Source organism: Macrobrachium nipponense, chromosome 46, assembly GCF_015104395.2.
Source record: "Macrobrachium nipponense isolate FS-2020 chromosome 46, ASM1510439v2, whole genome shotgun sequence".
NCBI lineage: Eukaryota > Metazoa > Arthropoda > Malacostraca > Decapoda > Palaemonidae > Macrobrachium > Macrobrachium nipponense.
Genome location: NC_061106.1, coordinates 21460240 through 21487566, shown reverse-complemented (window position 1 = coordinate 21487566; position 27327 = coordinate 21460240). Strand labels below are relative to the sequence as shown.

At 35.8% G+C, this 27327-nt stretch overlaps 1 protein-coding gene and 2 long non-coding RNA genes across 3 annotated transcripts; 2 read left to right on the top strand and 1 right to left on the bottom strand.

Annotated features, from left to right (window-relative positions):
• The first annotated feature begins 4796 nt into the window (after nucleotides 1–4796).
• On the top strand, nucleotides 4797–6737 carry LOC135214796 (uncharacterized). Its single transcript, XM_064249157.1, has 2 exons — nucleotides 4797–5215; nucleotides 6478–6737. Exons 1-2 carry the CDS (start codon nucleotides 4967–4969, stop codon nucleotides 6721–6723), a joined length of 495 nt encoding a protein of 164 aa, XP_064105227.1. The 5' UTR covers nucleotides 4797–4966; the 3' UTR covers nucleotides 6724–6737.
• An 11238-nt stretch (nucleotides 6738–17975) lies between these two features.
• LOC135214583 (uncharacterized) lies at nucleotides 17976–18941 on the bottom strand. The gene is made up of 2 exons (XR_010314419.1): nucleotides 18879–18941; nucleotides 17976–18478 (listed from the first exon to the last, which is right to left on the bottom strand). It is a non-coding gene; the product is annotated as an uncharacterized LOC135214583 (long non-coding RNA).
• A 5188-nt stretch (nucleotides 18942–24129) lies between these two features.
• Nucleotides 24130–25782, top strand: LOC135214582 (uncharacterized). The gene is made up of 2 exons (XR_010314418.1): nucleotides 24130–24250; nucleotides 25167–25782. It is a non-coding gene; the product is annotated as an uncharacterized LOC135214582 (long non-coding RNA).
• The last annotated feature ends 1545 nt before the right edge of the window (nucleotides 25783–27327 follow it).

Below are 27327 nucleotides of genomic sequence, written 5' to 3'. Positions count from 1 at the left end.
TTTCTCACTGTTATTTTTAATAGTAAGATGGTAAGATATTGTTTTTTTATAGTTCAAAGTTATCTGGCACTGTAACTTTTATTCTGCTTGCATAGACATCTATTCCGTTTATTTTCAGGCCTTCAACCTTCTTTCAGGACATTTAGTAGATCTCTCTAAATGGTTAGCTTTTCTAACCTAAAATCTATTATTCTTCTTGTTCACTTCAATGTTCCTTCATTTATTTTTCTCCAGATTCTTTGTAGCATTTTCACTTAGTTATTCGGAACTTACGATTATATTCCTTTTAATTCAGGTCATTGAATAACCAGGTCCCCATTTGTGGGGTTTGGGGTGGGTGGGGTGGCCCAGGTTAGTGCTGTGAGTGCTTCTCACGCGGTACACTGTAAGCATTACTTAAGGTTTTCTACAGCGTACCTTCGGCCTCTAGCTGAAATCTAGTTCATTCCTTTTACTATACCTCCTTTCAAATTCTCTTTCTTCCATCTTCCTTTCCACACTTTCCAGACAACCGTTTCATAGTGAATGCAACTGCTTTGAGGTTTTCCTCCTGTTACAACTTTTTGAACATTTTTACACTCAGTTCCCCAATCGGAGCTGAATGACCCCATAGGTCACAGCGTTTGGTATAAATTTTATATTCCATCCTGTTCCATAATGACCTGGTTGTATTTGAGACTTTCCTTCTTCTAGTCATATTACTACCACCTTCCCTACTTTACATGACGTGTGAAAGCAGATGTTATTTCTTGATAATGTTTTTATTTTTTTTTTACTTCTATATTATTTACTCATTAATTCATTTCTATATCATTAAGCAATTAACTTATTTATTTCTATATCATTTATTTACCGAGTGTAGCTGTTAAAGAATAACCAGTGACTCATTTAAAGAATTCTAATTCTAACTAGGAAAATAAAACCGGTATTACTATTTTAAGAATTTTATTAACAAATTCATCAGGAAAGAAAATAATAAAAAAAGATTACATTTTGAATCTTAATGCATCACGAAATATTAAGGATAAGATTCTAAACTATTATATACATCATAGCACACATAACACTTATAATTTGAAGGCTGAGATGACCCTCAGTCACTTTAAGGATGTGCGTATCTTAATAAAGAAAAAATGTAAAACAAAACGTGACATTTGGACCATTCATGAATGCTTTAAATAATATAATTGACAATCCCGCGATGTAATACCTTAGGATTTGGTGAATCTATGAATGTGTTGGTCTGAACGTGCTGTCATGAGAGGTAATGTATTCATATTGTTCGTCTACATAGGTTGTCCCGGACTCAAATTCCCGAGATGTATGCTAGTTTTGCACGGTTTTTTTTTTTTTTTGCCATGCCCTAGTTTAGGTTGGTTAAGTTAGGTTAGGTTGTGTTGAGTTAGGTTAAGCTAGTGCAAGTAATTATCCTTCAGGTAATTTGGGTATGGGAAACATAATGAGATATTTTTTCTAAAAGATCCTACGGTTAGTTTGTAAGATAAGGCGTCCTGTTTTTTTTTTCTTCTTCTTCTTTTTTTTTAGAGAAGGTACCGGTACTTGGTTACATTTCGGAAATATGCATCCTGGACAAGGAAATGAGGCTTAGGTCCTAGTTAGTTTTTTGTTCGCTGTCTATCTGTTGTGTTGACTTTTATGAAACCTTCGTCAATATTGGATCTCGTGATCAGCAACAAATGAAGACATTTTAGCAGAGATAGGAATCTAACTTAATGGGAAAACAGATCTGTTTGTAGGAAAGCTTACTTTCCAGTCTTGTCGGAGGTTTGTGGTTAGCCGAGTACTCTTTCTTGTAAGTGAAAATGTCCGCTTCTAACAGCTTAGCCGTGACAAGTGAATTTATAATAAACTACACAAAGAAAAACTCCACGATGAAATCGAAAGATTCCTAACCAGTAAGAGTATTTCTTCGTTTGGGAGAAACGTAAAGCAGCAATTGATTAATCTAGAGATTTGGACAAAGCATACAAAAAGGTTTGACAGAGTTTGTCATTTTGTTATTTTCAAGAAAATATAAATTCCTAAAAATTTAAAGTAACTACGTAGATCTGCATTTTGTTGTCGTGATATTCGCTCGATAAATGTAGACGAACTGTGAATCTATACACGATTTGATGTAACAAATTTATTACGCAAAAGATGCGAGCAAAAAAAGACGGAATAGCACAAAGCACTTATCGACGAGCGCCTAAAATATAGTCCCGCCTAGCTTGAAAACGTTCACGCACGTTCTTTCACCATGATTTGTAAAAATAAATAAATCAATAAATAAAGATAATAAAAATGTTCGTGTGCATGGACATGTTCTATGCATACCCAAGATCTTGCCTGCATCCATACGAAGTCCATTTCCGTATGTGTTGCGTATAACTCAGTGCTTGTAAAAGCGTGCATTTTGAGCACATAAAAGTCATTTGTTGTACTACGTACGCCAGCACAACACGACCACAACCCAAAAGTAGAAGAGAGTTAGAGGCAAAAAAATATATATATATATAAAAGTGCATCAAAGGCAAGCATTTCGATCGAAAATGGAGACGAAGATTTGCATACTGATATCGTTAGTATTGCCAACATACGTGATTCTGTGTCTCTCCAAATCTCAGGGGAGCTCCTCAGCCAAGAGACTCATTTTCACCCACGGAGGTGAGGCCGCTTCGGTACCCGAGGGAGACCCGGTCTTCATTAGCTACACGGATGAAGATCAGATATGCTGTCGTCCGGATGTGACTGGACTCCTGAACCTTACTGATTATCAAGTAATTGCTTTACTCAGTTTCAAGTTATCATTGGTTCTGCTTCATGTTATCGTCTTTTTGTTTGTATGCGAAAGCACTCAATCTTATCAGCTGGTAAATTACCGGTGAAACATCATCACTTGAGGATTGTAGTTATGTAGAGGTATGCCTCCGTATGAAATCATTCAATTGTAACGAATAGTTAAATGTCATTGGCTCACAGCTGTACTTCAAGTGACGTCTGTAACGACGAACTTTAATCTTTTGGGCCGGTAAAATGTTGCCTTTGAAGCTTGTTACTGAAGCGTTACTTGTAAATGATAAAACAAATTTAAAAGTCTCATTTTAACTTAAATCTTGCCACTTTCGCGATGTAAGTATGAAAGACTTCAGATTTTCACGGTTAGTAAGAGGTTGCGTGATCTCATTTTTACCTGACGCTTATTCTTAGAGTAATGTTTCTATATGAGAAAATCTAACTTTATCGGCTGGTAAAGCCTATGTGATTGCTGCGTTCACTAAAAACTTGTTAGAGCAATGTTTTTCTACGAAAAGCTTTTACCAGGCGGCAAAACTTCAGTGGAAATCATCTGCAATTAAACACTGAAACTGACACCTACTCACGATCGGAGGAGAGACATATTTCGTAAAATGGTTCTGACGTGGTCAAACTTTCCTGGACATAAATTCGGAAAGATCTCTTTGAGGGTGTATACCTATCTGTTAAAAAGTGCTCTGACATTTCATTAAAAATCCATAAATATGAACCACCGTAGGGGGTTAGTGCCGTCAGTGGACCTCCTGCGGTTCACTGTAGGCATTACTTTAGGTTCTTTGCAGCGTGCCTTCTGCCCCTAGCTACAACCACTTTCGTTCCTTTTACTGTGCTTGCTTTCATATTCTCTTTCTTCCATCTTACTTTCCAACCTCTCCTAACACTTGATTCATAGTGCAACTGCTTTGAGGTTTTCCTCCTGTTACACCTTTCAAACTTTTTACTGTCAATTTCCGTTTCAGCTTTGAATGACCTTATAGGTCTCAGTTCTTGGCTTCTAGCTTAGATTCTAAATTCGATTCAATTCACAAATATGGACACTGTGTTCTGAACGAAGTAAACGGTATAGAAAATGATAACTCGCACAGCGTTCATAGTGATAAGACCTCGTCTTATCTGCCTCTGCAGACACCAAAAGTGTGCGGTCCTAATTCATTAATTGACTTTTATCAGGAGATCTCAGATTTCTGTACAACGCATTGTTCAGATAGAATTTACGCGTATTTTTTTTCCAAATAAAATGAATGTTTAAGTTTGTGTCATTAAATTCACACTGTGACTACCAAAAGGCTTATTATAAGAGGAACCAGTGGCGGATTTAAGGGGGGAGGTAGGAACCTGGGCACGAGACTGCCACCCCCCACCCCCAGGGGATATGAATAATATATTACATTGTTTTCTCTCAATGAATAATTATTAGTAATAAATATTTGCTTAATTACTGATTATTTCAGCAGCAACAGCAAAAACTATATTTCTGTGTGCATACACTATATAAATATTGATATATATTTACCGTATGTGTGTACGTGTTACATACATACTTACATATATATATATATATATATATATATATATATATATATATATATATATATATATATATACGATCATCCTAAGTGCCCCACCACTCCCCCATGAAAGATTTCTAGATCCGCCACTGATCTGAGAAGCTCCTCTAACAGCCACATAATTTTGCTATCGCAACTGGTGGTCCAGAGGAAATAGGGAAGACCTGGACCATTAAGAATGATAAGACCAATACTTTCTCGACTCGTTTGAAATGATTCCACGCAAATACATCTCTCATTCTGCGACTATTACCAATCATAGCTTTTGTTCAAAACGTGAAATAATCGCGAGGTCGTCCCTACAGCAAAACGTTCGTACAGTTCACAGTCTGCACCATGCTTTGTAATGAGGCGATTGTTTGTGCGAAAACGTTATATGGTACGTATCCGAGATCTTGTACGTAACCATACGTAACCCATGGTCATAGGTGGCACGAAGTGTAGTCGCGATGGTCTCCGTAAAAGCGCGCCAGACGCACACAGGAAGTCCATCGCAGACGGTCATCCATTAAAACAGTACCACAACCTCAAAGTTAAAAAAAAACACACACACACACACACACACAATATTCCGAACAACGATGCAGCAGAAGAGTTTCATACTGATATCTTTGGCGTTGCAAATATACGTGACTCAATGTCTCCCAATCACGAGGAAGGAAAGTGTAAATTCTCATGGGAGAGCTTCTAACAGGAGACTCATTTTCACTCACGGTGCTAATGCCACTTTGGTCCCCGAGGGAGACTCGGTCTTCATCAGCTACACGAAAGAAGAGCAGATATGCTGTCGCCCTGATGTGGCTGGGCTGGAAGATCTCGCCGATTACCAAGTATGCCGAACCTCTTACTGAGTTACCTTTTCTCTAATTCGTTTTAATTTGCTTCTTTATTCTATACTATATCCTAAATCACGTCTTCACTCTACTAGAACGTTATTTGGATATGAAAGCCTATAATTTTATAGACTGGTTAAACATTTGTGATTAGTGAATGCATCTGACGGTTGCTACCGAAACTTGCAAACTATCTGAATGAAAAAGAGCACATTTCATGAATTGAAGGCTTTAAGGCAAACTTTCCCGTAGATAAAACAACGAAAAGATGCATTGGGATATCACTGTTCTTAAAAAAAAAAAAAAATAAGATCCCATTTTTAGTACCTGCTATGAAAAACATTTGACTGTTTATCAAGAAGTATAGAAAATGATAAAGACAATAATTTTCCTCACGTCTCTGTTTTTTACTGTCTTAACATAGCTATAAATATTCGTTGTCAGTCTTATATATATATATATATATATATATATATATATATATATTATATACATATATATATATATATATATATATATATATATATATATATATATATATATGTGTGTGTGTGTGTGTGTGTGTGTTATTATATTGCTATGTCAATAATTTATGTGAAGCAATGTGATGGCGCCCATGTGTAAATAGTTCATCCTATAAAGGCAACAAAGACTTCTTAACTTCTTGATTTCCCCTCATTTAATATATATATATATATATATATATATATATATATATATATATATATATATAGTGTCTGTGTATTCAATTGATTTCATTAAGTAAAATGAAAACCTTCATGAGTGTGTCCAGATCTTATAATGAATGACATAAACATTAGATAACTATTCTGCCCTAAAAGGAAGGACTGCAATATCTGTAAAATTTTCGAAATTACAATGCGCCACCTATTGGGCTCGTGAAACACTAATAGGCAAGTCTTTGCAGTGTCAGAATGACGTTTCAATGTTTTCCACAGGCATTTAGGCGGTCAGTAGTAAGGGAAGGGAAAACTTCAGTATCTACCATTTTTCTCAGTTTTGTATTTTAGCAGAACTTCGGTCTTCCTTTCAGGGCAGTATTACAAAATATTTTCTCCACAGAAAAGGCAATCATCATGATAAAGAAAGGTTTATTACAAATTAGAATTCTGCTGAAGCTGCAATCATCTTTAATGAAACATGCTATTAGCATTGTTGTTATTATTTTGGCCTTTTCACTGGGAATAAGCTTTCAGAAAAGTACAATTTTCTTAAAAACTTTTTTTTCCTTTTTCCAGGTCTCCTGGCATGACAAACACGGCGACATGGTAGAAAGCTGGAACGCAGAAAGACGCGTTTTCTCACTTGGAGGCGAACACCTTCCTCATTCCTACCTTGTCTTCACTGACTTTAGCGAAAGCCTCTCTGGGCCCTACACCTGTGTCCTGTGGCACAGAAGGGCCGTTAGACTCCTCCAGGCGACCGTCTATGTTGAAGAGACTTTCTGGGAAGATGTTCCTCAGTGGCTGAGAATTTTCTTTTAAAATCCAAGAATATAGCGGGAAAAAATGCGATGTCTTGCTACGGTTATTTATAAAAAAAAATTATTTATTTCTTATTTATTAATATTTATTTCACTTACTTGTGACTGCGAATCTTATCTTGAGGAGTGAGTCTTATGTAGTTCTATTTGATATGTAATTAAAAATGTCACTGATATATACTAAAAATAAAAACCTCGAAGTGTAAACATGTTTCCTTTATTTCTTCCTTTAGATTTAGATGGTTAAATTTTGGTAAAAGCCAGGAAATTACTGCTAAATCGCAACTGACCAAGTAATGTATTCCTCAAACAAACTCGCAAACGTCAGATAAAACGGTCAAAATAGCAATCATATTTTGAAAAACAGAGAGCCACAATCACACACGCTAATGAGCATCTTTCTCAATAACCAGATCATTCCCGAGCAGGCGATTCTCTCTTCAAGAGAACCTTATTGGGAAAGTTATCACACGATTCGCTACGAAGCTGAAGATCACGAAGGTACTGAAGGCTCCAGGGCAAAAAATGCCACCATTTAAGTATTTAGACTTCAAATGCTCAAATACTCGTAGGTTCTTGGTATAAATCGTCACTACTCTCCGACAACTCTCGTTAAACTGGGTATGACTCAGGAGAGAAAGTTATTGCACATGATTGCTTTTATCTTATCTGATAATGGGAATCGGGGACGCATTTTTCGTCGTAACAATTATTCAAGCGGGGGAAGAAGAAACTAACCATGATGTTTAAAAAAAAAAAAAAAAAAAAAACATACTCGGGAAACAGATTTTTTTTTTTTTTTTTTTTTTCAAAAAGGCTGCGAATCTCCTACAGCATATATCCTCGTTCAACATCCTACCAAAACAGTGAAATGAAAAGGCCCGTTTGCGGTTGACTTGAAACTTTATGGGAAGTTCTAGAGATATCTAGGCTGAGGGAGACGGCGATGTAGAACGATTTCTGTAGCCTACTCCAGACAAGTTTCATGCTTGTTACATCATCTTCTATTTGACATTACGAACAAGAACGGTGCTTGAAAACGTACCATCACATTTATCGCCAGAAAGAGAGAGAGAGAGGAGAGAGAGAGAGAGAGAGAGAGAGGAGAGAGAGAGAGAGCTGGATTTCCAACGGGTTATATATTTTTCAATCTAATTGATGATGAAACTATAACGACTCGGGGATATAGCTTTGTACCTGGATCAAAGCTTAGAGAGGGCGACAGAAGATCCCTAGTATTTGTTCTGGTCGTTAATTTCCTTTTAATGTCTACCTCACTTTGTCTATTTCATATTTCAATTTTTGCCAACGTCTATCCATATAGCTTCTTTCTGATTACGTGTCTTTCCTTTAGGAACATATGATTGATAATACTTTTCTGTTAAGGCTTATATATCCTATCTATACACCTTTCTAAGCACAGTAAGAACTTTCTTCTATAGTAGATTTACATCACCCGTGCATCTGATGTCTATGCCCCGTCCCTTACGACGCTCCTGATGGCTGCTGATAAGCCAATCACTGGGCTGGAAACTCTCAGTCTCTCTCGAGAAAGTTCACACAGGCAGGATGTATGTTCCACCTCTCCAGAGGGATACTTTTGAAAGACGTATCCCTCAGGAGAGGTGGAACATACATCCTGCCTATGTGAACTCTCTTAAGAGACTGAGAGTTTCCATCCCTATGATTGGCTTATCAACAGCCAATCAGGAGCGTCGGAAGGGACTGGTCTAGACATCAGATGCACGGTTGATGTGAATCTACTATAGTAATTCTTACTTTATATCATACTTTGTCCCTTATCGTCCGAAATCCTTTCGAATCATTCCAAACAGACCTTAGGTAGCCACTAACTTTCGTCTCATCATAAAACGATTTCTCATTTGACATCCTGAAGATTTGAATTTTCGTGTTTCCTTTCCGTATCTTAAGTTTTATTTAAATATAAAAGACAAGATTACACTTAAAAATGATTACTTCAGCAACCATTCTCAGTCTTTATTTACCTCGCATCCGTTGGTTTCCCTCCAAACCAACCGCCCCCCACCCCCCCCCCCTTTTTTTTATCCTTATCTCATCGTTATTGTTGTTATTTTTTCAGAAAAAAATGGTCTTGGAACTTAAACCGAAACGCAGGTAGAAGTTTGGGAAATTCCAATTGTGAAACCAAGAAAAAATGCAAGTGATAGGGAGCAGTATTTAGATATTTGAGATATAAACATACAGATTAAAGACATGGCAGCAATAACTTTATAAAAAAAAGGAACAACTGAGAGGAACTGGAAGCCGCGATATATTATTAAGACAAGGGACGTCAATACTAAGAATGATGTGAAAGAAAATACAAAAATCAAAGATATGGCATATAAGAATATATTTGATGCTGTAGAACAGGATCTAGAACATTAAACATACGACGGCTCCTGAGTTTCTGATACGGTGCTATAATTTTTTTTTTATTTTAGATTCTCGGCAAGTACTTTGGACTAAGGCTGTAAAACCTCATGAAATTTTTCTACTGATATTTAAGGTTCTCATATGTATTTTTCAATTCCTTTATCATAGTGCTTCGTTGATGAACGGAAAGTACTACAAAACATGTGAAAGTAGATGCTATTTAATGGGATCGAGGAGTTATTTAAACATATAATAGGTACCCAATAAACACTGGTTTTCTTTTATACTAATCTGTGTTCACATTTTCTTTTAAGAAATATTATGTGGAGTACTATATAAAAATCTACCTGTTAACCTTGCTTGAAATTTACCTAAAACAACAAACTGACATCTTATTCGGAATAATTAGGTTCAACTCGTTTAGTTTCACCATCTTTTGTTTTATTTTTAGTCTTCAAGTGTTTTGAGGTTGATCATGGCGGTACTAGAACCGGGTCATATAGTAAGAGTATTTGTAATTTTGTATTTCAGTGGGAAAGTTGACGAGCTGGTATAAGGTTGTGTTTGAAGGAGCTGTAGCAGATTAACAAGCTCGGTTAATCCAAGAAACGATAAAACATTTCCCTATGCAGTTTTTATACAAAACAGAGTTTAAAGGTACGTAGGCGCCATTATCCAGACGTTTTAAAGGCGTTGGAATCGTCAAGTGTTGTGACAGTCAAAACAAATTCATATTAGGGCAGCGGTTCCATTTTGAAAGAGGCGATAGTAAAGAAGGGCCGCATCTGCATCAGAGCGCGGGTGTATAAATATACCATGTGATTAGTGCTGACTGGTCAGGTAAAAAAAAAAAAAAAATAGGGCGAGTTCTATATCAGAAGGTTGTATTTTAACCGGGTTTAAATTCACCGCGACCGGATGATAAGGCCATCTTGAAACTATGGGAGCCGGCTGATGCTTTAAGGTAGGGTTACACTTACGCACTTTCATGTTACGGGGTGGGACCACAAGAAACTGTTACAAAATTGACGCGATTGGGAGAAAAATTACCGTTATTTGGCCGCGCTGGGCGGACCCGGTCGGTGGTTTACGCCACCTCACGGCGTGTTCCTGTGGTGCCTAGCGGAGTGTACGGAGTTGGCGCTTGTTATGTCGTTGTTGTTCTATGCCAGGCCACGCGCTCTGGCGGCTTTGTTACTCCGTGTAGCGGTGTGTTGCAGGTGGGTTGCGGTGTTGTTGCGGAGTAATAATAACATAATTCATAATAATGAGACAAATGAGAAGCAAATAGATGGACATGTAAAGCATAGAGTAGTAAATGAACATGAAATGCATGAAAGTAAGTAAATGAACATGAAAAGCATAGAAAGTAAGAAAATGAACAGGAAAAGCATAGAAATAAGAAATGACATGAAAAGCATAGAATGTAAGAAAATGAACAGGAAAAGCATAGAAAGTAAGAACATGAACATGAAAAGCATAGAATGTAAGAAAATGAACGGAAAAAGCATAGCATGTAAGAAACGAACTGTGAAAGTCCCTATAGACTCTATTTTAGAATATCTTAGTAATGAACTAACTCAGCATGAATTACCTCTAACTATAAAGTCACATTATTTCACTCTCGAGTTTGTGCATTTGTGATTGTAAGTTTATATTCAATGGTGAATTTTATCAACAAATTTTTGGCATGGCAATGGGAAATCCTTTATCACCATTGCTCTCAAACCTGTATATGGAATTCTTTGAAAAAACGCTACTTACCTAATATCATTCATATTCCTGTAAAGTGGTATCGTTACGTTTGATGATTGTTTAGCTGTTTTTCCTGTCGGTATTGATGTAAATGATTTACTCTCTAAATTAAATAACCAGGTACCATCGATTAAGTTTACTCTAGAATTAGAAAAAGACAATTGCCTCCCTTTCTTAGACGTTTCAGTATTTATAGGAACCGACTAACAACTTAACTTATGTACATTTCTTCTCAGGCCACCATCTTAATATAAAAATATCAATTTTTTCCTCTATGTTTTTACGAGCATTGCGAATTGTCATTCCACAATATTTGGATCAAGAAATTGAATACATAAGAAAAATAGGGAAAGATTTATGCTATCCTTCACATATATTAGACATTTGTTATAATAAAGCCCACAAAAAGTTTTATACTGTAAATAACACACAGAAAGAATTCTAAGAATCATTCTCAGTTTGCCTTATTTTAACGGATTTGAAACCATTAAACCATTGTTAAAAGCTTTTAATGTCAACCTTGTTTTTTCCTAGAATAACACACCAAAAGAATGTTATAAAAAATGGCCCCAGAGAAAGCAACAACATAATATATAAAATTCCATGTATGGATTGTCCCTCATTCTATCTCGGACAGTCCAGCAAAGGCTTAGAAGTAAGGCTAAGCCAGCATAAATACTCTGTAAAAACTGGCAAAAATCTAATGCATTATTTATTCATTTAAGTGAAAACAACACCGAATTAATTGGATTGATAGTTCAGTAATTGCATGGTCAAGAGATGTCTTATCACGAAATCTTTTAGAATCTGCTTTATACAACTTACTTTTCATTGTAATTTCAATGTTAGTCGTGGCCTTTTTCATTTAGACCCTTGTATCTGTAACATGTTTAAGAATGACCTCAAAGATATAATTACTGACTTAAATAAAAATCAGTTGCCTTAGAGTTATTAAATTTTGTTGTAATGTATGTCTGTCATGTTTTGTGAATATGGTTTTGTTTACCAAGTTCCGAATAGCTGTCACCTATAATCCTTTAATTGTCTGGAGATTGTATCTGAGATGATTGTCTTAAACCTTTAATTGCACCCATTGTTTATGCTTGTTTGGGAAGGTTTTTTATCTTCCAGGTGTGTCGGATTCTACGTACTAATCCCTTTATAATCCCTATCTGTCAGTTTATACGAACCTTCTTGTATTGTCTTTTCTCTATATTGTCAGTACCTGCTCAGTAAAGGGCTTTTAAAGCCGAAAGATCTTGCAGACTCCTTCGTTTATTTTTCCTTCGTGGCATTTATCTTTATTTTATGGATTTATCACGTTCCTAACTTTCGTGATTCAGTTATACATATATATATATATATATATATATATTATATATATATATATATATATATATATATATATATATATGTATATATAACCAAGGCGGGTCAGGGAAAGGCACTATCCATATGCATTTTATTAAAATATGCCGACGTTTCACAACTCCACATAGTTGCATTTTCCAGGCTGCAAACAATCGAACATGGCGATCAATAAACTAATAAAATCCGAATTACTATTATAATTACATTAAAACCCGCCTTGGATGGTTTTTTTTTTTTTTTTTATTTTTTTTTTTTACTTTTTTTTCACCGTCTCGACGGAGTGGCAAGAGGCTTGCTCCCCGTAGTTTTGCAACCTATTGAGATCGACGGAGGATGTTAGGCCGACGTAAGTTGGGTGGGGATTGTAGACTCAAAAATTTATTTTTTTTTAAACACCGTTAGGTTGATCCATATGAGTGATTATACCATTATCGGTTTAAAGCCTTGGCTAGTCGTGGTGTGCTCTTAGCCTATGCGGAGGATTACAGCAATGGAATGCTACATTCAGCGCAATCAAAATCCTGGCTTCTGTGATAGAAGAGACTGATAAGTATGAAGGAATCATTTACTGTTTCATTCATGTCACCGAAAAAGTGACATTCGTATTAATGATAATTTGATTAAGCTGGCCTTATGCCAGCATGGGCTCTTGCTCATAGAGCAGCCAATAGTCATTTTCGAAATTTTGCAAGTGAAAGGTAAATTTTTAGGATATGAATGTGCACCTTTATTTTGATGATATGGATATGAAAATGAAATGGAATGCGTGAAACTGGCGAGTCAGAGATAGCCAGTAAGGAAAGTTGAAATATTTAATAGGTAACAACGATACTGTTCTCCGAGGAGGTAGTCTGGGAGTTCAATCTCGTGTTTTTGGCATCGTTGGAGATGTCGTTTATCACTTTGTTGTGTTCCATTATGCTACTTTTACTTGCTTCTTTGACAGCTTTGACTATGTATCCTCGAAGCTCTCGGAAGGTGAGAAGGACCTTATCTGCTTTGTCATCTCCAACGAGAATGGTTTCCGTCTGAGTAGGTCTACTGAAACACAAAGGCAGTTTTTCAATTTGCATTTCAATGTCCATCCATGGGACTGGTGATGCTTGAGTTCCTGCTTCAACACGCTAAACAAGAACTACTAGTAGGCGGCGTAGGGGTTGGGAAGATGATCTTTGAGGTCGGAGGAATGTTCTTAAGGGGGTAGGAATGATCTTATGGTTGGGGAGCGGTAATGTGATGATAAGAGAAGGTAAGGGATTGGGAATGTAAAGTTAAGTTGGGGAGGCTGGGAAAAGGAGGGTTGCAGGAAGCAGATTCGTTCTTAAGTCGAATGTGGGGTTGATTGGAGGTTTTTTTGGGTGGCGATGGTTACGCTTTTGAAGTCTTGCTGGTGGAGGAGGGATGCCTTTTATCTTCCAAATTTTTCTAATCTGGCAGGACATCCCTTAAACCATGCATGGTGCTGTTGTTTGCAGTTGGGGCATCGGGCAACAGTGCGGCCTTTTGCCTTGTATTTCGTTAGGCACACTTCTGTTTCGTGTTTCAGGCTGCATATCCCGCGTATGTAGTGGGACGTGCACTTGTTTTTGTGATGCCCGAACCTCTGACACTTGAAACATCTCAAAGGTTCTGGTATGAGGGTTCAGTCCGGCAGGTGCCGAGAATCCTAAGTTTGACACTGGACGGTATTTGTCCTTTAAATTTGGCTTAGATCTTCATTGTTCCGTCACCAGTCTTGGCGCTCATAATGTGGGGCACTTCAATGATTCGTTCGATGGTGACTTACTTGGGGACTTTGCAAATCACCCCCTTTGTGATTGTTTTCGGCAGGGCCGAGTAGCAGACACAAGCTGTCGTTCCTTAACAGTTCAGCAGATTTTTGGTCTCTTTGGGGAGATCGTGATCAGGTTCGGTCTGGATGTGAGATTTGCTCCGGGGTACTTCTTTTCGAGGGTCAGTACTGCTGCATACGATGTCTGGCTTTCATTGGTTACAGCTCTAAATTTTGGAAGTGCAGGGAATTCGTTGTGGCTGGTCGTATTCGGTGCAGATGTCGAGGGGAGAAGGTTGTTGCTGGTGTTAGAGGGTGCTGGAATTTTCTTCTGTTTCTTTTTCTTTTTCTTTTGAACGACGGCGAAGCCTTGCCTGTCATCGGGGGCCGGGTCCTCTTTAGGGATACCAGGAGAGAGGGACCTCTTAGAAGACATAGTCGACGTAAGACATCCGTTCACAAACTCAAACACAAAGCATGCGTTCTCTTTGACATCCCTAAGATTTTAATTTTCGTGGGTTTCTGTTGGGTCATTAAGGTCGTAAAGTTTTATACAGCCTTGATTACATTCAAAACAGTTACTTCCACAATTATAATCAGACTTATGTTTACATCGTTACAATCAGTTTTCCGTCTTTATTTTATCGTTATTCTTACTGTAATTATTGTTGTTTTGCACAGAAACAAAAATACCTGAGTACTGAAACGAAAACGTAGCTACAAATATGGGAAATTTAAGTAGTAAAGCCAAATAAAAATGAACAGACAGTTTAAAAACAAAGCGGAATCAACTTTGTAAAAATTGAAAACAGAGGGAAACTGAAAGCTGTCCTGTATTATTATGAATAAAATCGAGGAACTTAGTACATGTGGAAATTATTTGAAAGATAATTTTAAAATAGAATGTATGGCAAAGGAAAATATTCTTACTATTGTAGAGCATGTTATAAACCGTTTAACATACGATTGCACCTGCAGTTGTGTTGCAGAAACGGACGGATAGGATGTATACTCTTACGGTTGGTACTATAATTTTTCTTTTCTGTTTTCTGCAAATCTAGGATGCCGTACTCAGAGTATATTTTAGGTGTATATTGCTGAATTTGACCTGGAATTTTAGAGTTTCCCCATTATAGTATTTCAATGATCAACGATAGGTGTTGTAGAGTATATTAATGTATGTTATTTATTAGGAAAAAGGCCTGAGGAACTTTAATATAGTTATACCCACCTAATAAAACACTCGCTTATATCGTTTTCTTTGAGAGTAAAGGCATTGGGATTTTCTTTTAGGAAATATAATTTGGGAAACTATAGAAAATTATGTAAGTGGTAACCTTACTTGAAATTCATCGAAAACAACAAATGAGCTTCTTACCTTATTCGAAATTGAGGTTCAAATAATCGGATTTCATATTTTTTTCAAATAGGTCTCGCCCTTTCGGGTGTTTGGCGGGGTTGATATTTTGATGTGCAAAATCCGGGACGAATTGTATTCAGTCTGAATAATGACGTGCGTTCAGCAGTAGGTAGTAGTTAGTGATTCTGGAACAGATATAAATGTTTTAATTTTCAAGAAACGACAGAAGTGTACACGAACTACATTTCGTGTGCCGTTTCCAAACAACATACAATTTATTGGTAACGAGGTGTGGTTCTAGGAGTGTTTACTGCGTAAAATCCGTCAAGTGCTGTGACTAAAAAAGCATTCACGTCAACGCTTCCCTTTTGGAGGCTGTCAAGAGACAGAGGGATTCTTCCGGATATAAAGATCAAGCCTTTCTGGCCAGTTGAAAAAAAAAAAAAAAAAAAAAAACAGTAGGCTTAGGGCGAGACCTAGGTTAACTGAGCATTTGATTGGTCGGGTTTAAATTAATCGCGAATGGGTAATAGGTCCGATCTGGGCGTCACAGAACGGGAGCCAAATGCTGTTTTACGGGATATATGAAACTTAGGAGCATATACTTTAACGCCGTAAAGCTACTTCTGTTGTTGTTGTTCTTGTTAGAGGGGTAGGAATTAACGACCTATGGAAAAGCCTAAAAGGTTTTTGAAAGAGTTATTTCGCATCGAGTTAAAGATATAGGAATTTCAGGATAGGATATCTATGATCTATTTATTAGAATGAAAATGTAAGAAATAAATAATGTGCATGGTGAACAGTACAAACAATTATTTCTATTAAAATATAGCGTACTTATTATTTTCTTTTAACTGCTACAATCAGTACTACACAAGATGAGGGTCAGTAGGATAATAGCGCTCTGTTACCTAGCAAGCAGCGTGAATTGAAGACGCGTATTGGACATATAAGTCGACTGTCACCGCGGCTCTAGTCCAAAGGGGTCACGCTCATGCAAAGCGGCGCCGCGGAGGTGAATTAACGCCACTGCATTGGTATGAAAACTTAATCCGAATAAGCGCGGTATTGAAAGATGTAGTATGCTTTTATATCTCGAACTGGGTAACCGTAATGAAAGATAGATAAGTAATAGGGAATAGCTCAGCCAAACTGAAAATCTTACTATTTAATGTTCAATTTTTATACTGACGAATACTGAATTTCACCAATAAAAAAAAAAAAAAAAAAAAAAAAAAAAAAAAAAAAAAAAAAAAAAAAAAAAAGAGGTCGGGGCGTAGTCGTAGTTTACGATGCTTCATTACAATTGAATGTCCGATATTTCTTGCTGTCGAATAGTTTTTTATTCTCTGACATTGAGTGTTGGTTCATAATTTTGTTGACACTGATACATTAAGTATACGCAAAGTTTGTGTGAGCTAAAATCAGCATCGGCCTACGTACAAAAATACATTACCCATCCTCCATAAAAAAATACTGCAAAACTGGTACTTGTTAATCTAAGTAAGGGAGATAAAAAAAATGACAATCTATTGTTGGTGGCGCATTTGGAGTTATATGATTTTCTGCCATCCAACCGGGGAACAATATTGAACAATATAAGTGATAAGGCAAAGCTTAGCCTAACTGAAAATTGTACGTACTTTTCGATAAGCACTGACTCATGGAAGAATGGGATATGTTATTCAGTGTTACAATTCTTATTTAAAAAATACGCAATTCGCCAATTAAAAAAAATGATTAAAAAAAGTTAGAGTTTAAACCAATATTATGATGCTCTAAGACGATGGAATTACCGATCTGTCTCTCTCTCTCTCTCTCTCTCTCTCTCTCCTTTTATTCGTAAGTTTTTCTCACTACTCATTTTGATGAGAGCATTCGTTAATTATTCTCTTATGTTCTTCCCTCCAGTATTTCATCCGCATCCTTTTGTGTGCAGGCGAGCGCATCCCCCAGTGTTGCCATGACCACCTGTCAAGGAATGGTAATTTTTCAGTGGCGTGAAACCGTGTATTCAGTTTCAACTCATCTGTCACCGAAAAATTGACATTTATTCCACAGGGCAACACTGTGGAATGTACTCTCCCGCAGGCAGAGGATGACGATGGGAGAAAATGTAGGAGGAAGGACACGAAAGTATAACAAAGATTGTTTTTATGAAAGACAAAAGCTCGAATCTTTCATGAAGAAGGAAAGTGCCGGGAACAAAATAGTACATATGGGTACGTTCTGCCCTCTTGTACAGCGCCTAGGCTGCAAGCTGTCTGCCCTATGCTATCACTTGCGGAAAATGATAGTCTTTAAAGTACAGCAAATTAAGCATCTTGAAACATTATACGTTTACAACTTGTATACAGCCAAGAAATGGAACAGAACAATACTAGATTTAGATTTTGTTTTATTGAAAGAGGTTGAAGGCCTCCAGAATTTCTTAATATATCCAGAACACCTAACAACCAATAATTGGGTGAAGGATAATGAAATAAAATTTTATTGTCAAAGATTTTATTGTGACTTTCCACAAGTATATAAACGGTTGCAAAAAGTACTTCGCCAATGTATTTATATAATGAGATAAGGTAAATTATTGTAAACTTGCACCAATTATAAATTTTATTTGCTTTTAAACAGGTAACGAAGGAAATCTTTATGAAACATAATTGCACAAATTTTTAAAGCACAGTTTGTGCGAGTGGTTTCAAATAGTTTTGCTATTCAGGCCCCTAGTACGCTAGAAATGTTTAGTGAATTTGGTCGACAATATCATGTTTTCTAAACATATTTATTAAGGTAAAAATAAAACGAAAGGAAGATTTTCATAAGACAAACTGACGGCAGCAGTCCAGGGTATACCACAATGTTATCGATAACGGCTGCCTACTTTTTCTTACCGCCGGTAGTCTGGCTCACGTGGACATAGCTGTAGGAAGGGTAATCATAGTAGTAATGGGAAAAATAAGGGGCGTAATGGTAGTATGGATAGTAAACGCCACCGTATGGGTAGTAGTACCCATAATCGTAGCCGTATTCATTTGGTGAATAGTGAGGTGCAGCTTTGACGGTGACCATAGGCAGCGAAGCCAAAGTTGCTAAAACGACAACCTGCAACGAAAATGCTTGTTCACTAAAGATGTCGGCATCACAGCATATTCGAATTAAAACAGCAGTAGCAGCTTACCTTAAAACCATAATGAGAATAATCTAACAAAGACGTTTAAAATTTACACAAATGATTAATTTACTTATACAAAGGAGGAATTTTTGCCGAAGTAGATATAGAATATATATATATATATATATATATATATATATATATATATATATATATATATATATATATATATATGCATGTAAATTTTAGAAGTCATAAACAGCCAATTGTTTCATGAAAGGTAAATTGCATGTGGGAAATAATAGGTTTAGCAAATTGACTGATTTGATGCCATCAAATCCCAGGACAGTCGTTGGTCATAAGCTTAAACTGAGATGTAGGCCTACTCACCAAAAGTTTGAGGCAAGCCATGTCGAAAACAGCTACCCTTGTATGCGAAGGGAAATCTGTGCCTCCCTGTCCCTGTAAGGTCTCTTTTATACTAGCCATAATTGCTACTCCAGGGACACGCTCCCTGCAACTCGACCCCATTTCCACAGTTTCTTCCTTCTCTGAAAGCGAGAATCGTATTAGTTCCACTGCGTCAAGAGAAATGTCCTAATTATACTTACATTCAAAAGCTGTTTTTCACTAGATTTGCCCGTGTTCATTTATTATACAACCACTCGTACACGCATACTCACACACATAATTATTTACCTTTGTATGCACTTGTGAATGTATTATATTTATTTATTTATTTGTTTATTCAGTTTACAAGCTCCTTAAAACACTGTTTAAGTGACAAAATCAAGTACTTCGATTTACAGTATGTATTCCTGATCACTGGAGAATGTGGGCAGATGGTAGGTGAGTGTTGTATTATGTGGAATAATACAATATGTATTCCTGATCACTGGAGAATGTGGGCAGATGGTAGGTGAGTGTTGTATTATGTGGAATAATACAATATGGTGTGGCATCGCGTCGCTGACGGAATAGATGGCGGTTATCCTGTGATAACCGTTGTTATTGTTGTTTTTAGTTCGCGGTAGATGCTGCATGAGTCTAGTCTGGTGGACGTATCCGCTGAAACACTTTCTACCTAATAGGGCCCAGTGGTTCCCAAACTAGGGGGCTCGCTCCCCTAGGGGGGCGTGAGGAGGATAGAAGGGGGGCGTGAAGTCAACTGGTCAAAAATATTTGTTTAATTAGAATAATAAAATCATTCAAAGAACAAATATCTGCCATTATGTTTCGTTTTTAGTTACTTAGAAAAATGTCTCTGGAATGTACTATTATTTTGTTTGACTGGCTTTCCTATTATTATACATATTATATCCACACATAAAATTTTAATTTTAAGTGTATTCTGCACTACGTAGGTTGAATAAATTTGGTACTTATAATGTAAAAGTGACCTTTTTTGAAGACGGGCCAACTTACTCAGAGAAAATGTTTCGAAACGCACTCGTTACGTAACTTATGACAGCATTTCTTCCCTCTATCTCGATGGATGATTGGCTATACGTAACGAAGGCTAAACCTCTGGCAACAATGACATACAAATTTAAATACAAGCAAAGCAGTACACCTTTATGAACTCTGGAACCTCTCCACTGATAATTGTCATAATGAACAAACCAACAAAATATGTTAATAAATACAAAAACACTTCGATTATTATTCTAACTCACAAAATAAGTTTCCAAAGAAATTACAGTCTACTTTATAGGTCACAATCAGATGACAAGATGTAGGGAATAGTTGGTAATTATCAAAAATATAGCAGACAAGCTTGATTTGATAACTGCTATATCCAATGTCAAGCAATTTTTATTTATTGGCTATCTGCCTATTTACTGAAAAAAAAATAGCCGGTACCGTATATTGGCTTTAAACCTTCACCAATAATTATCGTCAGAATGGTGACTTCATGAGGCTCCACCCACTTTCGCCTCGTTATAATTCAGGATAACACTGAAGGCTACCATGGGCATTGTTGGATTAGAAAATTTAACTTCTGGCTATAAAAACTAATTTCTCGAGTAGTTGTAAGAAGTGCTAAATGATCCTCAAGGATCCCAGCAGTTGGCCTAAACGTTTAATTCATGTATATTACTGCTATACTGTTTGCGGCACTACTGCTACAGTGGTACTACTACGCTAGCACTGATACCCCACCCACATCTATGTATCGTTCCGCCATTCATAAAATCTATGGGTTTCAGAGCCGATGGAATTTCTGTCTGGAGGATGGCGGGGCAACATGTAGTTCAAAAGGTGTTAGTTTACCTTGCTTGCGTAATGAATGTTTTTTCGACTCTTGGCTCGTAATCATTGGCCATGGCGTCGGCTAGATCATTTTTACTCTATAAAAATTAAAACTATCGGGTTTAGGTTATTGATAATGCTGACAAAATTTGTGTGGTTGTAAAATATACATATGTCAACTTTCAGCTACATCCGATGCTTTGACAAGGAGCAAAGTCCAAAAAACCGTGTTACAGAGACTCTGAATCTCATAGTAGTCTGCGATCCTTAGCTGTGATGCATTTTAAAGAATTTTGAATCACTGTGTTACTGGGGTTCTCCGGAAACAAAAAATGTTCTTTTGCCTTCGCTAGATTTGTAATTAGTTTTGATTTGTATATAGTCATTCAACAGTTTAGCCTCCAGATATTTCCTACTCTTCTACAATGCAGTTCATATCTTGACTAACCTACTCGCACGATTTACCGCAATCCTCGTTCTACTACCCTCTGCAATATTTTCACCGGAATACCTACTGCCACCTTCATTTTATCACTAGCCATACTAACATCCTTCCTTCCATCTTCTCAGATTCCATTTAGTTTGAAAACCTCAACAGTTATCATAGCTTTACAAACTCGCCTCGAGAGATCTTTTCACTAAATGCATATAAATATTAAATAACAAAAGATACGCTGTTATTCATTGCTGCTATTATAGTTTACCTTGCATCATGAGAAATTTAAAACACTCATTTCAAGCTACTTTTAAACCCATATAATCTATACATCCACAAAGCGACTGTGGGCGAATATATAACGCAATGAAATGTTCTTTTACTCTAAAACATCACACAAAATCACTGAATAATGAATATTTGGTTCATGTAACTTCTTTATACTAAAGTGAATGGTAAGCAAAATGATATCCCTATATATTCAGTATTTCCTCTTGCATAAATGAGCAAACCTTACTTCAGTATCCTTTCTGAGACCCTCTCTTCCAATGCTCAGGCTTTACATACCTATGGTGGTGAATTAATTAAACCCAATGCACCTTCGTCATAAATATTGTCTTTTGTGTTCCCATCGACGTGCAAAATATTTTTATTCAGCAAATGTCTTCAGTCTTTCTTTCGTCGCAACTCACCTCCAAAATCACTCATGGATACATATTTGCCTCTTAACAGCTCGTTTGTTTACTAAATTTATCATTTTTTTCATAACCCATTATCATCAAACTTTCAAATATCCTCTCTACGTGCACAGTAGCACTATCTTTTGTTCTCACGTCGCCGCCAATATCTTTTGGGCTTAAAAATTTTGGTTTCTCATTGTGTACACTTCTTCCTTATTTTTCTTTTATTCTTCATCTTCATTCATCTCGTATCTTAATTGTGACCACCTGGCAATTCTATTTTTAGTATAGTTCGCTATAATGATATCCACCCCTAACATTCTTCTTTCATAAGCGTCTGTTCCAAGGAAATTTGTCTGACACTTTCAAACTTTCCAGTAGATGATACTTTTTCGTTTTAATGCTAACTCAGTTTTCCAAATCTTTCTCCTATCGTCATTACTTTTTGTTCATAATCATATTTATGATTACATTGTGCCCCTTCCTTACTCAGATGAAATTACGCTTCATTCTGTCTTTTCTTCAAACAAATTATTTGTGAAGTGGGGTGGGGGGTTAGGCTGCAAGCCTTCCTTCCTATGTCAACCAAATGGTAGTCTCTAAAATAAAATAGAATGAATATATTTCAACGAATGTGAAATATTTCTGCTTGAATACCTTCTTGAAATGGGACATTTAATCATTTGATTTTCATTTTCTGAAAATGAGCAAATGGCGCTTCTCGGTATTATTGTCACCGAAAACCCTTTGATCAGAAAATCTTTAGTCTATAGTAACCACATGGAATACACGATGAATATATCATTTTACTGAAAGCGTTCGAAGGCCTTAAAAATTTGTAAATATAATCAGATGTCTCAACAACAAAATGATTGACTTTGGGTGAAGGAGACTGAAGTAAAGTGTATTGCTAAAGATTTTATTGAAACTTTTACATTTATATAAATGGTTACAAAAGTTACTGAAGTAATTTTGTTATGAGATAAGACTAGTTCTTATAAAGTTGCCTTTAAAGGAGTAACGAAAGGAACCATTTATGAAACATAGTTATTGAATTGTCTAAAGTAGTTTGTGCAAATGAATGGTTGAATAGCTAGTATATTTGTTTGACAGTGTCATGATTTCTAATCGTATTTCTTAGGGTAAAACATAGTTTGTATGAAATATAAAGCTAAAGAAGCATTCTCATTTGGGAATCTGACGTCGACCATCCGAAGCACATTGAAATATTGATGATTAAGGCTGCCTATTTCCCAGCACTGTTGGTCTGGTGCAAGTGGACGTAGCTGTATGATGGGTAACCGTAGTGGTAGTAAGGGACGACGCGGTGGTAAGCACCACCGTACGGGTTATAGTGTCCGTAAGTGTATCCGTATTCAGATGGTAGTGCATAGTTCGGTGTGGCGTCGACGGAGGCCATAGGCAGCAAAGCCAAAGTCACCAAGAAGGCAGCCTGTAACGAAAATGCTTGATTAGTAAAGATGTCACCTGCATGTCCAGCTAGAAAAACATTAGTAACAACAAAGTAAACTAAAACTGCAATGACAATAATAAACGTCTACGTTTTAGCTTTTAACAAATTCTAAGTTGTCTTAAAAGAAGAGAAATGTTTACCGCCTGTGGGAGTAGATGGGTTCAATTTGTGCTAAAATTTTGTTAGCAACTGCGAATGATTCTTTTACATTAATATTTTTTTGTGTTTAGAAACTGAAGACAAATAGACGTCTCTTTCAGAAAAAGTAAATGAAATGTACGACGTATAGGAGGAACGATAGACTTTTTTTTTTTTTTTTTCTTTTGCGACAAGCAGCTAAGCACATCTGTGTTATATGCCTAAACTGAGAAGCACTCACCAAAAGTTTGAAGCAGGCCATGTCGAGAGCAGCTACCCTTAATTTGCAACGGGAAATCTGTCTATGCTGTCAGTTACTGGGAGGTTCCTTATATACTAGCTTCTGGCATTGCTCAATGGACACGCCCTCTTACAACTCCTCCCTATTTTCCACAGTTTCTTCCTACCCTTAAAGCTCAAATCTTATTGGTTCCAGTGGGTGGAGAGAAATGTGCTAATCATACTTAAATACAAAAGTTGGTTTTATTGAACACATATATGTATTTAAATAATTGCAATCATTCAAACTTAGCTGCGTGTGCATGTGTGTGTGTGCGTGAGAGACTGTAAATTTCACGCTAACAAATTTCTCTTCATCCTCTGGAACCAATAAGATTTACGCCTTCAGGGTTGGAAGAACTATGGAATTAGAAAGGAGATGCAAAGGGCGTCCCTCGAGTTATGAGTATAAAAGAGACCTCATAGGACTGACAAGCACAGACAGATTTCCCTTAGCATAACAAGGGTAGCTGCTTTCAACATGGCCTGCCTCAAACTCTTGGTGAGTACTTCCCAATTCAGGCTTGTGACAAACATGCTCTAGGCAGTATATCTTCATATATGTTTTGCCCATTTGTATAAGATTTGATTAAACTAATGTTTAAAAAATATCCACAATTATATATAAAAATATATTTCTATGTAAAAATATGTTTTTATATATAATTGTGGATATTTTTTAAACAATTTGTTTTCACGAAACTGTGAATTTCTTAACAAACTAATGTTTGTTAATATTTTCCTCGATTCCTGTGCATATCAAGCATCAATTCCAACGAAGCATATATATTTAAAAGTAAACTGTTATGTTTCCAGAATTTGAGACTCCCCACATATTTAGTTCATGAGAAAATCTTCCTATATTGCACCAGTTTTTTTTTTTCACTCTAAAATTTAGCTGGTTTGACCAATATCATAAGTATATTTGACTGGTGTCCCTAAAAATTTGTTAAGTAACCGAAAGTACTTTGCACTGTTTCGTTTCTTTCTAAACATTTCCGGTTGCTTCTGCTGATAATGTAATATATATAAGTATGTATGATTATTTATATATATATATATATATATATATATATATATATATATATATATATATATTATATATATATATATATATATATATATATATATATATATATATCTATATATATAATCATACATACTTACATATATTAGATTATCAGCAAAGCCACCGGAAATGTTTAGAAAAAAAGGAAAAAGAGCAAAGTACTTTCGTTTAAATATATGTATATATATATATATATATATATATATATATATATATATAGACATATATATATATATATATATATATATATATATATATATATATATATATATATATATATATATATATATAAGTTTTTCTAATTTCTGATTCCGACGACATCTTTACTGAACAAATATTTTCGTTACAGGTTGCTGTCTTAGCGACTTTGGCTTTGCTGACTATGGTGTCCGTCAAAGCCGCCCCACACCATTCACTATCTGAATACGGCTACGATTATGGGCACTACTACCCATACGGTGGTGCTTACTATCCATACTACCAATATGCCCCTTATTCAGGCTATTACTATTACCCCTACGGTTACTCATCCTACAGTTACGTCCAGTCGCATCAGACCACGAATGCTGGGAAAAAGTAGGCAGGCAATATCGTCAACATTTTGGTGTACTCCGGAAAGTCGACGACATCAGATTGCCTTACGAATTTTTCTCTTTTTATCTATGTTCCGTACCATGTTCACCCAAAGACATATGATAATGATTCATGACGTTGTCAAACAAATTCATTCGATAACTTTTAAAGAGTACCTACCACGTTCACAAATAGCAAAAGTAGTCGTTACTATTCGTATACACAAATTATACTTTAAAATTATGTAATTAATGTTTAGTAAATAGTTTCTCTCGTTATTTCATTAAAATCAAATATTTTTACAATGAAAAAGTTTTTAGGAATTGGCCTACTCTCAAAACAAAGATAATTCTTGACTATGTGTAACAAATACAATAAAGTTTTTAACAATGTCACTTGATTTCACTCTCCACAAAAATCAATATTTTGTTGTTGTGAGCTCTGGATTTATTTAGAAATTTTTAGGCCCTGGACTTCTTTATTGAAAATGAAATATAAATCACGAAAGAGTTATGTTTATTACCGTAACTACTCTATGGCCTAACAACGTCATGAAGTACCTTTTGTTGATCAACAGAAAATCCAATGCAAATTCGACTGAAATACAGCCGAACGACTTGCAAAGAAAATATAAAGAATGCTCATTTCAAGGAAATATTTAAGTTGGAAACGTTTTACATTTATCTAGAAATATTTAGTCTACATTACTTGAGACTACCAATTTTATAAACTAAACTTAATTAGTTGGAAGACTTTTGAGTCTTGGGCTCTACGAGTAAGTGAATAATATATATATATGTATATGTATATATATATATATATATATATATATATATATATATATATATATATATTGTTACGAAGTGCCAAGTATCTGGTTACCATTCATCAATTATTACCTCAGAAAAGCCAGACACCTGAACCCTCATAACAGGTACTAAACGACTGAATACTCTAAAGGCAACAGTGATCCCTTAACAACTTACCAGTATTGCAGAAAATCAGACTAAGTTCATCAAAACAGGTGTGAGGTAATCTTGTAAGTAATTAAATTAAACAAAGGGCATCACTCCATCAACAACTTCAAAAGTCTAAGTATTTCCCTGATTTCAGAAGTCTATGTACTTCCCTGGTTCTAAGTCACTTCAAGTAAATTGAAGGAAAGCCGATCAATTACCACTCTATGTTTCTACCTATCATCAATATAATCAAATGCAAATATACTGGTTAGAAATTTATAAGTAAAATTCACAATATCAGGAAAATTACTGTACTTGAAAACAAAGTAAAGTTTAATTAATTCTTGAATTAAATTAAGTAAAATTAAATCAAAATTAGTTTATCACAAAATTCAAGAAAATTAATTCAATCAAAATTCAAAAGTGTCAGGCAATAATTGAAAATTAGAAATTAATTCACAAGTGCTAAACAATAATAAAACTTGAAAAGAATTCTAAGTAAATTAATGTGCAATGATTAAGCAATGAAAATAACTAAGTCAATTAAATTGTGAATGCAAATATAGAATGAAAAGGCACACTTCAATAAGAAAATGAACAAGTGCACTAACAATGGAACAAACACAAAAATTCACAATGTGTAAAAGTGTAAATCTTTTTCACTCAAAACATTGTAACCATCAGTTTTTACCAAACCTTTGTAACCATCTGTTATTAGTTACTAGTTAACCACTGTTCCTATCAGTTATTAGTTTCTCACCAAACCATCATAACCATTATATATTAGTTATTAGTTATTAGTTAACCACAGTTCCAATCCGTTATTAGTTGCAACTAATAAAAATATAACACACTTTACCTTGGTATACCAACTTCTTTCTTTCTTGCTGCAGCTTGTATCACACTTTCACAAAAACAGGGCGCCGTTACGAAACAATGTTTGTTCAGATTCCACAAAAACACTATTTAACACTAAAT

Coding starts and splice junctions, on each gene's coding strand:
- LOC135214796 (XM_064249157.1), top strand. CDS start 4,967: ATGCAGCAGAAGAGTTTCATACTGATATCTTTGGCGTTGCAAATATAC. Junction 5,216..6,477: donor AAGATCTCGCCGATTACCAA/GTATGCCGAACC, acceptor TCCTTTTTCCAG/GTCTCCTGGCATGACAAACA.